General features: G+C 38.8%; 2 protein-coding genes across 3 annotated transcripts in view; both read left to right on the top strand.

Annotated features, from left to right (window-relative positions):
* The window catches only part of LOC123879301, a 95,102-nt gene that overhangs the window by 60,609 nt on the left and 20,660 nt on the right, over nt 1-13,833 (top strand). The window lies entirely within an intron of this gene.
* LOC123879623 lies at nt 4,335-8,576 on the top strand. 2 transcript variants are annotated; one of them, XM_045927423.1, is made up of 2 exons: nt 4,335-5,040; nt 8,164-8,576. In XM_045927423.1, exons 1-2 carry the CDS (start codon nt 4,645-4,647, stop codon nt 8,461-8,463), a joined length of 696 nt encoding a protein of 231 aa, XP_045783379.1. In that variant the 5' UTR covers nt 4,335-4,644; the 3' UTR covers nt 8,464-8,576. The 2 variants fall into 2 exon arrangements, 1 of the variants encoding a protein (XP_045783379.1); XR_006799044.1 differs by lacking the exon at nt 4,335-5,040 and adding an exon at nt 7,420-7,978.

Raw genomic sequence — 13,833 nt, 5'->3', positions numbered from 1 at the left:
GAATTTCGCGGGCAGACCCGTGTCGTGCACCTTTTAAGTGACAATGCAATTTAGACAGACGACAACTTTGAACGATTATATTGACATGACTTCATCTCATTTAAACATTCTTTGAATTAACTGTTTTTACCTAAAATCGATGATTTCAATTGACTAGACCTCGGGGGTAGCGACTAGCGAGTCGCGGCTTGCGACCTCGCTCAGTTTGTTGAAAGTATCGATTATTCGATCCGTCGATTTGCTGGATAAGTGGAGGGGATACGAGCATACGAGTCTGCGCGTGGGTACTTACCTACCTAAAGCCACAAAATCTGCCGTCCGGCTATTTTGAAGAAAAAAAGATAATTGCGATCATGTAGGTAGGCCAGGCGGCAGGCTCCATATTAAAATATTCAAACCCCTTTGATAGGAAATTACTTTTAGTAATTTACTTACCTTTAGGTGCCTTTAGATAGGAACTTACTTACCTACCTACCTCTTAGGTACCTAGGTATGTGAGGTCGCTAAAAAAAATGGAAATTTCCAAAATCTAATTTTTCTTAAACACAATGCTATTATTACCTATCTACCTAAGCAGGATCACCAGCCACAAACAAAGAATGCGGACCCAAAACGATAAGTAACTTTTTCTTCGAAATTTCTACCTACCTGCCTGCTTTCCTAGTTAAGTAACTACCTAGGTAGCTACAACGCTAAGAAAAAATATACTTAGACTCAACTTAATATTTGAACATAACTAAAAGGTTGATTAACTAAATATGTATTACTAAACTACTTATATGACAAGTGTAAATTAAAAATTTATAACACCCCCGACGATCCAAAGTATTTGAGTTTTCCAAAACATCATTTTCAAATAAATAATTATGTATTTAGGCAACGTCCATCTTGACAGCTTGACATTTGTCTATTGACATAATATTATGAACCTAACGGTTATCTAACCTTCTTTTCTACAAGAAAACTAGATTTCTAAAAGAAAGCTGATAACTCTTAAACGGCTGAACCAATTTTTTTAGATTATAGCTAAGAACACTCTCGATCAAGCCACCTTTCAAACAAAAAAAACTAAATTAAAATCGGTTCATTCGTTTAGGCGCTACGATGCCACAGACAGATACACAGATACACAGACACACAGATACACAGATACACACGTCAAACTTATAACACCTCTCTTTTTGAGTCGGGGGTTAAAAACCATAAAACACAACACACTTGTTATAAATTCACAGAGTATATTTTATTCATCCAAGAAATTCACAATGATTTTTGTTGTAGGTATTTCCATTTTTTTTTTAAATTATATAGACTAGCGCTTGGCTGCAATCAGACCTGCTAGCAAGTGATGATGCAGCCTAAGATGGAGCGCGCTTGACTAGAAGTTGCCTATTCACTCTTGACTTGAAGGTACCCATATTATAGGTGGAAGGGAAAACTGATGCCGGAAGGGCGTTCCATATCCTAGCGGTTCGAATTAGGAAAGAGGAAGCAAGTCGTTTCGTACGTGTTCGAGGAATTTCGACTACGTACGGATGCAGACCTTGACGATGCTTGGTAGTACGATGGTGGAAAGGTGAAGGAGGAAACCAGGTCAAAGAGTTCTTGTACACACTCTCCGAAATATATCCTGTAGAATACCGATAGACTGGCAAATTTGCGCCGATGTTCTAAACTTTGGAGTTTAGTATTCATCAGTGCTTCATCACCAATGAGTCTTGTCAAAATTCCTTTGCGCAATATTACGTAACAGTTTCCCGTAAGCTGTGTGTGAGCTGTGACGAATTATAAACTCCAGACTCCAGTCTCTGTGAGGAAGTGTTCGAGTAACGTTGTGTTTTTTTCGGCAACGTTTTAGAATCAGTTAATGTACATAAGTTTAATTTTAATTAAAATCAGTTTTGTTCCACTTCGCTATGCCCCGCGGTAAACAATTGAGCGATATTGAAAAACAAAGAATCATTGACTTAAAAAGTTGTGGGAAAACGCAAAGAGAGATAGCAAGTGCGATTTGTAGATCTCAGAGTGTAGTTAAAAACTTTTTGAAACAGGGTAATGGAAATTATGGCAAGAGAAAACGATCTGGGAGACCTTCTAAATACGCACCTACTGTAAAACGAGCTGTGTTGAGAGAACTTTCTAAAACGGGGATGTCATCTTCAAGCCTGGTGCGCCAATTCAACTTGGACTGCCATCCTAGCCTTGTGAGGAAATGGGCGGTACAGTCTGAACACTTCAAATATCAGAATTATTTAAGACTAGCTGTGCCCGCGACTTCGTTCGCGTGGAATAGCTCTCAACGCGCTTTATATAGCCACGGACGCTCAGGCGCGAGGCGTGTAGTACGTACTCTGTACGTTAAAAATGTTCGCCGTGATTCTTTAAATTGACATAACTTTTTTATTTATGAACCGATTGACATGAAATAAACACTAAATGTTAAGTGAAGCTTACTACAATATATTAGTGAAAACCGTATCTAAATCGAATACGCCGTTTCTGATATTAGCGTGCACAAACACACAGACAAACAGACAAAAAAAAAAAAATTACAATTTCGGGTTCGGCATCGATGATGATAATAACAACCCGTGCTACTTTGTACATTTACATTACATTGTACAGACACCACTTTTCTACAATTTTATTATATGTATAGAAAACTGGTATTGCTAGCATGTCTTATTTAATGTATCATTAAAGCTCTTGAGTCTATATTTTTTCTTAGCGCTGTTACCATAAACTGCTAACAAGATAAAATTGAAAACTAAAACCCGACTGCGATCGTCTTAATAAACGCTGAAATCTTGCTGAAATATTATATACGTAGTAAAATTGTTTTTCTGTCCGTTGGTAAGTATATTTTAATGTTTTAGTAAGTACATTTATATTTATGAACTCAGAATTTTCTCCTCTTTCATTTGACACCCAACTCGATACAATAGCAAAAAAAAAAATTTTGGAGACCCCCACTTTTTTTGATGTAACATCCGTTAGGTCTATTCTTTTCGTATAAAATGCAGCCTATGTCACCCGGACCTTTACGACGAATCAATTGACACCTCATTCACCAAAATCGGCCCAGTAGTTTAGGCGCTACGGTAGAACACAGAATCTGGATACAAACATACATACTTACGTACATACATAGACTGCTAAAATCATAACCCTTCCTTTTGGCTTTGCCGCAGTCGGGTAAAAAAAATTTAACACCCCCGACAAGTGAAGGTTAGTAACTAGAAAAGAGCTGATAACTTTCAAACGGCTTCTTGGATTACCTATAGCTAAGCCTACTCTCGATCAAGCCACCTTTCAAACAAAAAAACTAAATGCAAATCAGTTTATTAGTTTAGGAGCTACAATGCCACAGACAGATACACACGTCAAACTTATAACACCCCTCTTTTTGGGTCGGAAGTTAAAAACGTCTTCTTGAATGTTTCGACAAAATAATAATACTTACCTATTATCCTATTCCCCGATATCAACTCAGAAATGTTTCTATACTCAATGACTGAGTCCATAGAAGAGCGGCAACGTCGCATTTAACGGTCTACCTCGCCCCTCGCCCCGCGCCCCGCCCGCCACCGCCCCGTCACCCGAGTTGTTTATTTTTATGATTCAACTAGTTGATACCCGCGACTTCGTTCGCGTGGATGTAGGTTTCATTTTAATCGCGACCGCCGCCGTACTAGGTCGCATGCCTTTGCAACGCGATGGACGTCGAAACGATGGCAGTGAAAAACTTTTAGTAGAACTTCGTCTGTCTTGGTGCTAGCTGGCGGGCGTGCTCTGCCTTTTTGGAGTGTTTTTTTTTTGTGTTAAAACTGACTGGAAAGCGCTCTAAGGGGGTGCCGCGCGTGTGTCGCCGGCACAGACGGGGTCCATACTTGTATAGGTTCCCTAACTTGTTACAAATAATACAAACTTGACATTGGCTAATCTTTGTAAAGCCAGACGAGAGAGGAAAAAAAAACAAGAACATGTACGGGTACACTATTCTTGCCATATCCAAAATTAAAATAAACGAATCATGGACACACTACACTATTCAATCCATACTATCCATACCAATATTGTAAATGCGAAAGTGTGTCTGTCTGTCTGCTACGTTTTCACGGCTCAACCGCTGAACTGATTTTAACGGGTACAGAGTTAGCTTACATCCCGGGGTCGAACATAGGCTACTTTTTATCCCGGAAAATCAAAGAGTTCCTACGGGATTCTTAAGGGTCTATCCGTTTAACTGATTTATATGAAATTTGGTACAGAGGTAGCCAATGCCCCGGAAATTGACTTCGGAAACTTTTTATCCCGAAAACGCAAAGAGTTCCCAAGGGATTTTAAAAAACCTAAATCCGCGCGGACGAAGTCGCGGGTATCATCTAGTATTAATAATAGCAAAACTAAGTTTGCGTGGTCGACGATAGCGCCCAGATGGTACTTTTGTGTAACTGACAAAGAGAGTAAAGAGAGACCCCTTGGCCGTTGCCTGTACGTGTTTCGAACGAATTCGAAATCGCGGCGTCGGGGCGGGGGAATAGACGTCACCACGTGGCGCGTGCGCCGGCCGCTCCAAGCGTCAGTCACTCGCGAGCGTTGCACGCGTAACGTTGTAACACGCGGTACCGGTCGGCGATCACGATGTCCTATACAAATGAAGAGTACTACGAAATGGTGCGAGTGTATTTGTGCAATAAAACCCTTACTGGTGCTCGCACAATGTACCAAAACGAGAGTGTACGTCGTCTGCGCGCACAAGGGTTTAAGAACCCTGCAGTTCCTAGTCCAGCAGCCATTTTAAGGGCCAACCAAAGGCTGCGTGATTACGGCCAGTTCGCGACCCCTGGCCATGCGGCAGGGGCTGGCAGAACCAGAACCAGAAAGAAGGAGAAACTCGAGGACAAGATATTAAAATTTTTTGAACAAAATCCGACAGCCAGCACACGTGAGGCGGGTCGTCTGTTCGGTGTATGCAGCACCACAGTTTGGAGACTGCTAAACGACACCAGCCTCGATTCACAGCTGGATTCGGAGCCGGTACAAACACGTATTATCTTTATTCTTAATAAATGAAAATTATAAGTTTACTGCCCGTTTTTAGGGTTCCGTACCTCAAAATGAAAAAAAAAAACCTGCCAAGTGCGAGTCAGAATCGTACACTGAGGGTTCCGTACTAGGGTATTTTTTTCGGAATCGCGGCGTCGGGGCGGGGAAAGAGACGTCACCGCGTGCGCCGGCCGCTCCAAGCGTCAGTCACTCGCGAGCGTTGCACGCGTAACGTTGTAACACGCGGTACCGGTCGACGATCACGATGTCCTATACAAATGAAGAGTACTACGAAATGGTGCGAGTGTATTTGTGTAATAAAACCCTTACTGGTGCTCGCACAATGTACCAAAACGAGAGTGTACGTCGTCTGCGCGCACAAGGGTTTAAGAACCCTGCAGTTCCTAGTACAGCAGCCATTTTTGGGGCCAACCAAAGGCTGCGTGATTACGGCCAGTTCGCGACCCCTGGCCACGCTTCAGGGAAAGGCGGAACCCGATTGAAGGTCAACGTTGAAGACAAGATAATTGAATTTTTTGAAGAACACCCGACAGCCAGCACTCGTGACGTGGCCCGTCGCTTCGGCGTAAGCCAGTGCACAGTTTGGAAGATTCTAAAATCAGACACACTTGATTCAGACCTGGACTCAGAGCCGGTATAAACATAATTATATTGACATTTTTACGGTTCAGAACCTTCAGAAAAGAAAAGGAATCCATTCATCCATCATTTCGTTGTCTGTCTGTCTGTTTCGCAAGAGTCAAGAGTTAAGACCCGTCAAAGGAATGAAAACCTATAGGGTATTGCTACCCTAATCTATTGGATTACTAGGGATGGTACTGCATTGTTGCGGTTATATTGAGGTTAACGTCAATGCCCAATAACGCCTTAAATAACGCACTAATTCCGCCGGTAAACAACGCGTTCAACTGAGTGGCCACACTTGAACGGTTAACGTCTAATGCCATTTACACTGGCGTTAAATAATGTCCCCGTTTCAAGATGGACGTCGACGCAATAATTATTTTAAGTATGAATAATGAATATATTTTATCACTAATCCCCCCACCCCGCCCCTCGTTTTATTTTGACGTGAAATGGTTTAATCTGCACGCGTTAGATATCATGTGTGTGATAAATAAAACAAACATAAATAAATACACTATCGGAACAAGTGTAAATTAAAAAATTTTAACACCCCCGACCAGTGAAGGTTACAGTAACTAGAAAAGAGCTGATAACTTTCAAACGGCTGAACCGATTTTCTTGGATTATAACTAAGAACACTCTCAATCAAGCCACATTTCAAACAAAAAAAACTAAACTAAAATCATCGGTTCATTAGTTTAGGAGCTACGATGCCACAGACAGACACACAGATACACACGTCAAACTTATAACACCCCTCTTTTTGGGTCGGGGGTTCAAGAATCGTACCTACAATGCCAATAATGCGTCGATCGCGCTGCATACACGGACTATCGTCGCCATTTTGATTTTGTGATATAGCTCCTTAGTCAAGACCCTTTTCTTTGTGAACGACTTCGTCCAGCTGGGCGTATCGTGTCGGCTAATGAAAAAAAAACCGGCCAAGTGCGAGTCAGACGCGCACACTGAGGGTTCCGACGGGTAATTTTTCCGACATTTTGCACGATAAATCAAAAATTAGTATGCATAAAAATAAATAAAAACCTGTGTTACAATATACATGTAAAACCCTTTCATATGATACCCCACTTGGTACTTGGTATAGTTATCTCACTTTGAAAATTTAAAAACTTTTTTTTAAAGGAGGTAAGTAACCACAAATTCACGGTTTTCGGATTTATTCCTTTACTTGTGCTATAAGACCTACCGCCAAATTTCATGATTCTAGGTCAACGGGAAGTACCCTACAGGTTTTCTCAAGACACGACGGACGGACGGACAGACAGACAGACAGACAACAAAGTGATCCTATAAGGGTTCCGTTTTTCCTATTGAGGTACGGAACCCTAAAAACGCTCTCAATCCGGGGCGGTTGGTTGATAGGCGGTGCGGCAACGTCGCATTCTACGGATGCTTTGCGCGGCGTAAAACTTTCGCAACTTTATTTCGTAAACAATAAAGTTTAAAATCGCATGATAGTTAATCTATACAAAATATTACATCATTTTATAAGACCCTGATAAATATAATTTTTACTAGCTGATTCCCGCGACTTTGTTCGCGTAGACAGAGGTTATTAAAAAATCCCGTCTTTAAATTTTCAGGATAAAAGTAGCCTATGTATTAATCCAGGGGATAATGTAACTCCATTCCAAATTTCAGCCAAATCCGTCCAGTAGTTTTTGCGTGAAGGAGTAACAAATATACACACGCACACACGCGCACACGCACAAACACACAATACACACAAACTTTCGCCTTTATAATACAATACATATTAGTGTGAATTAGTGTGATGCTTGGCCTTGGCCTTATGTCGTTGCAAAGAAGGCAAGTGTGACAAGGGGGTTAGTGTAACAGTACAATAAAAATTAGTTTAACAATTTCAACAGATTGTTATTTTAGCTGCTATCTACCGAACATCGTAGGAACCATGGAGGTTAGAGAGAAGGAGAACGATCGCTACGCGCTAAAGCATTAGCGCGCCTGTCCCTGAAAATTGGTAGAATTTGAGCCGCGCTGTCGTCGGTAAGGAGTATCTGTGAAGTTAGCTGTTTATGAGTACAAGTAGATGAAGTTAGTTGCATAATGTATAAATTTTCTTCGCGGCATCGGTGAGAAAATAATCGTGCTCCGTAATTTTTTAATTTTTGACGAACAGAAACATTAAAAAATGGTGAAATATTGTATTGTGCGTGGATGTACAAGTGGTTTAGCATCTGATCGGAAAAATAGAGTGAAAAACAATTTACGTCAATTATCATTATTTAAAGTACCAAAGGTAATATCTTCATAGTAGCACATTGAAATATTGAATGTGTAAAATTATTATTTGCTTAATTAATCATGGTTTTTTTTTTCAAATAAATCAATCTTTATTAAGCTTTCAAGAAATTGTTGAAATTAAGGTTAATTACTAGATTTGCATGTTATTGAAATTTTCAAAATTTATTTATTCACTTTTAGAATAACGTATTGAGGGAAAAATGGGCAAAAGCTTTATCACAACAATTGACTCCAAATCAGTTTGTGTGTGAGAAGCACTTTCGCGAAGAAGATATAAAAAAAGCTGATCGAATAATTATTAATGGAGCTGAAACTATCATCCCTCGCGAAAGGCGGACTCTTTTGAATGATAATGTCATCCCAATAAACCTTCAGGATTTGGAAATGGACATTTCTGAAGAGGTTTGCGAATGCCACAATTACTATTTTAAGATGATATTGAAATTTAAAAAATATCAAATCTGTTTACTTTACTTTTAAATCGTTTTTTTTTGCTTCAGCAAGTTCCATTAGTACAGAATGACATTAATAACTGTCAAATCGAAAACCTGGGTTGTACACAACCCTCGTTACAAACAAGATTCTCCATCAGTAGGAGATACGTTGATATATCATTTCAAATTAGCGCACAACAGCCCGCTTTTATTGAGACAACTTAGCGATCGCAGCGCCTCACTTATTTTGTCCGTATTTCGGGGACACTATTTTCTACAGCGATCGTTCTCCTTCTCTCTAACCTCCATGGTAGGAACCGTCATATTGCAGTTTTATCACTGCGTGGTAGGTGGTTTACGCACGAAAAGTTTTGTTGGAGATATCTTTAAATATTTCATGATTTTTGTGTGTTTAAGTACTTAGATAAAAGGTTTTAAGCCATACTAATTCCATACTTTTAATTTAATAATTCGATTCCTCAATAGGATAACGATATAATTAGTGTCAGTCCCTAGCCGTAAGTATATTGTATTTTAGATGATTTAGATAATTTAGCTTAGTTTAACTTAACTTTACTTTAATTTAATTTCCATCTTATTATATTCTTTTAAAATTTATAACTTAGGTATTTTTTCATATTCCTTAGGTTAGCAATTATATTATATTTTATATTTTACTGTACGACTTATGTTTATGTTAATGTATGCTGTGACTGCCCGTAAGTGGAGTTGCATAAGAGCCCTAGAATTTAAGGAACAACATGTATTTAATCTAAATGTGTAACTCTGTGGGCGGTACATAAATAAATAAATAAATAAAATAAAAAATACTTATGGATAATATAGATAATGGATAATATGTATAATAATATTATAAATGCGAAAGTGTGTCTGTCTGCTACCTTTTCACGGCTCAGTTTAACCGATTCTGACGAAATTTGGTACAGGGTTAGCTTATATCCCGGGGACGGACATAGGCTCCTTTTTATCCCGGAAAATCAAACAGTTCCCACGGGATCTTAAAAAACCTAAATCCACGCGGATGAAGTCGCGGGCAGCCTCTAGTAATAAATTTCAACACATTATTTCTTATAGCTGCCATCTATCGAACATGGTAAGAACTTTTACTTCATGGTACAATTCTAACCCCTCATGGCGCGGTAGTCCTGCCTGTTTTATTGACCTGTCGCCATTTTGAAGCCCGTTGAAATAGTGATGTGACACATTACACACGGAAAGTTTTGTTTGGTGATATTTTAAATTATTTTGTGTTTAGTGGTTTATTTAAGTAAATAAAAGGTGAGTAACCAAGGATAATATAAGAACTGAAAATGTGTGCCACTTTGTGTGGGCTTAAAATTCATTATTTTTTAAAATATCGGACAAGTTACACTTACCCCACTTAGAATAGCATGAAACTCTCAATGTAAGTTCGTGAGTCCGCATTTTTGTTATTTCTATTTACTAAAATTTGTAGTATATAAGAAATATGCTTACAAAAATTGTTCCTTTTCTTAAGAAGGCCTTTTGTTTAAAAATATTGGGTATTAATATTTAGGTAATAATGTTACCACAGTTTTAGTACTCGAGCCTCTTACGAATTTTAGTGAAGAGCTAACTACTTGTTAATGGGAAAATAGATTATCAGTGATAGAATTTTCGAGGTTGGATTATTAGTTTCGGAGGTTAAATCCCATATATAAACTCGCAAATTAACAAATTATTCGTCTTCATAAGTAAAGGTAGTTTTGTTTTAGATGGTGCGGAACTACAAAAGGAAAACCACAGATAAATACAAACGTGAAACACTCTTGGAAGCTGTGAAAGCGGTAAAAGAGCGCCGTATGACTCCATATAAGGCTGCCTTAGTATTTGGCGTACCTAGACCAACGATACTATCCCGTGTCAAACGCGAAAGAGGTGTTAGCTCTAACAGTCGGGGAAGGGCGCCAGTGTTCACGCCAGAATTTGAAAAAAAAATTGTATCCATGCTCATCGCCAAAGAAACTACAGGCCACTGTTTAACTCAACGCGAAGCAAGAAATCTAGTGGGGCAATTCGTACGTGACAATCATATCGAGACTCCGTTCAAAAATGGGATACCGGGCAATGATTGGGTCAGCCGTTTTAAAGAGAGAAATAATCTATCTATAAAGACGCCTCAAGCTGTCGACGCAACTGATCCGTTTCGTGTAAATGAGTTTTTTCTTATTTTGAGCTGCGTTTTTAAAATGAAAACTTCTTTATACCTTGCGACACTAAAAGAAGATAAAGCTATCTATAAGTGATTTTGTGAAGTGGTGATAGTAACAATACCCACCTGAGTTTGTTGTGGGCTCTTCTCAGACTTGGGCGCGTTTGGAACCCTCGTAGCTTTAGTTTTAAGTTCACGTAATTAATTACCACCGCTATGTCATCTTACAAATCAGACGATCAAAAGGCGTACAATATTACCTACTTTGAATAAATGATTTTGATTTTGATCTTGAGTCTGCAAGAATATGAGATAGAATAGATTTACACAGTGTTTCCTATTATCTTGGTCTACTCTTTGCGGTGTTTCCCCACACTTATGACTAAGCGAACATACTATATGACCCTCACGGTTCCCCCATACCACAGGTCCATCGAAAGGCGTACAATAAGTACCTACTTTGAATAAATGATTTTTATTTTGATTTTGAGTCTGCAAGAAAATGAGATAGAATATATTATAATTTATACAGTGTTTTCTATCATCTTGGTCTTCTCTTGCGGTGTTTCCCCACTCTCATGTACTAAGGGTTGAACATACTACATGACCACTTTAATAATGCACTTACCCCGTCTCACGCTTCCCCCTTACCACACGTCGTCGGGCTAGTAGCGTTTAGCCTGAACGCTGCCAAGGCTGGTAAATTTAGAAGTTAAACACTGATTAGTTAAATAGTTTTTTATTTACCAAATTAACTTTTTATGATAATAATGTAATAGTTGTTCAAATTTTAGTATTATAAAAGACGCTTATATTGATGAAAAAATCACACTTCACACTATCACACTAATATTATAAAGGCGAAAGTTTGTGCGTATATGTGTATGTGAGTGTATGTTTGTTACTCCTTCACGCAAAAACTACTGGACGGATTTGGCTGAAATTTGGAATGGAGATAGATAATATCCAGGATTAGCACATAGGCTACTTTTATCCCGGGAAATCAAAGCGTTCCCACGGGATTTCGAAAAACCTAAATCCACGCGGACGAAGTCGCGGGCATCATCTAGTAATCATATAATACTACAGTTACTAATTGCATGGATAGGTACTTCGGTAAAAAATGTACGGTTAGGTAAAAAAACACCAAGCTTAACTCTGCAGACTAAACACGCGCTAGAAACCCGAACCATCCCGAACGAACTGATAACGAGTCTGACGCTGGCATTAAAATCCAAGATGGCGGACTGACAGCTGTCAAACATTATTATTTAAGATAGCTGATGCCCGCAGCTTCGCCCGCGTGGATTGGTCAGATCCCCTGCAGCATCAGGATTGAGGAGTTGGACTCCAATTTTTTTATAAAACAATGTCGCAAAGTTCCTCTATCGATTAAAAAAGAAATGACGCAAATCGGTTCAGAAATCTCGGAGATTTCGGTGTACATAGGTAGAAAAACACAACTCCCTTCTTGAAAGTCGGTTAAAAAAGTAGACTATGTTACACCCTGGTCAATCCTCTACTTGTATGTGAAAATCCCGTTAAAATCGGTTCAGCCATTCCGAAGATTAGCCTTTTCAAACAGACAGACAGACAGACAAAAATTTTAAAAACGTGTGATTCAGTTATGGTATCGTTCAAATAACCATATGACCTTAATATGTGGTAGTTATTTCGAAATTACAGACAGACACTCCAATTTTATTTATTAGTATAGATTTACGTGGACTGTATAAACGCACACATGCATGTAAGAAATGCACGCATGTTAAGCGCATAGTCATGGTACACTCTCGCTGTTTAGGTACTTAATTTCACAAAGTCCTAATCAAAGACGTACCTATTATCATAGTACAAACAGAACAGTAGTTTAACTTCATACAAAGTGGCCGCCGCCGGTTTGAATGTATGCGTGAGCAGCGGGCGCCGTGTACGCACGGAAGTTTCACGCACACATTCGCATAGTCTCAACCGGCTCAAGCGGCCGGCAGTACGGGCCGCGCCGCCATGCTAATCGCGCGCAATTGCGTATTGCGTTGCACGCTCGCTCTTTTTTGTTTTGTTAATAACAATTATGACTTCAAGAAAAGCCAAAAATTATTGTGGTGTCTTCGGGTGTCTCAATAACGACTCCAATAAACCGGACTTATCATTCTTCAATATACCCACTGAACAAGAAATGTAAGTACCTAAACATTTTTGTAATAAAATTATGTGTCGGTCTCGGTAGGTACCTATGTGTGCTAGCCCAAGATCCGTGTCTGGATGTACTAGGTACCTATTAATATCTATCTATACATATAATAAAATTGTAGAAAAGTGGTGTCTGTACAATGGAAATATAAAAAAAAAAGTAGCAGGGGTTGTTATTATATCGATGCCGAACCCGAAATTGTAATTAATTTTTTTTTTGTCTGTTTGTCTGTGTATTTGTGCACGCTAATATCAGAAACGGCTTATTCGATTTAAATACGGTTTTCACTAATATATTGTAGTAAGCTTCACTTAACATTTAGTGTTTATTTCATGTCAATCGGTTCATAAATAAAAAAGTTATGTCAATTTAAAGAATCACGGTGAACATTTTTAACGTACATGCTGCCCGAAAAGTCACTATTCCACGCGAACGAAGTCGCGGGCACAGCTAGTATTTAATAGTTTAGATATAATAAAATTAGAATAATATCAATTTTTACAGAAAAATTTTTTACTTACTTATTTAAGTTATGGAGTAGGGGAGACCGGGGTTAGTTGAGCAAGTTTTCATTTGAATAAGCCTAACTTTTTAATTTTTCACCTAAATCGGCCAAGTACGAGTGGGACTCGCGCACCGAGGGTTCCGTACATATGTAAATACTTATACTTCAAGGGTGTTATGTGAGATGTTTTGTACGTAATACGTATGTAATTCGCCCTACTACTTAGACTACGCTGTTCGTCTGTCTGTCTGTCTGTCACCAAGCAGTATCTCATGAACCATGATAGTTAGACAGTTGAAATTTTCACAGATGATGTTTTTCTGTTGGGTGTACTCTTTGTGTAAGCTCTAACCCCCTGATTATTAAACGTAGATTTCATTCCGTCTAGTCTACGTTTATTAATAAGGGGGTATAGTAATAGGTTAGATTTTCTAAAATACGTGTTTTATAACTTAATATTTCTTTTATTTGGCTTATTCATTTAATTGTTTCAGGCGCTTACAATGGCTACGATCAATCGATC

The sequence above is a fragment of the Maniola jurtina genome, chromosome 28 (genome assembly GCF_905333055.1).
Source record: "Maniola jurtina chromosome 28, ilManJurt1.1, whole genome shotgun sequence".
NCBI classification, from domain to species: Eukaryota; Metazoa; Arthropoda; class Insecta; order Lepidoptera; family Nymphalidae; genus Maniola; species Maniola jurtina.
This window is presented reverse-complemented; position numbering and strand designations above follow the sequence as displayed.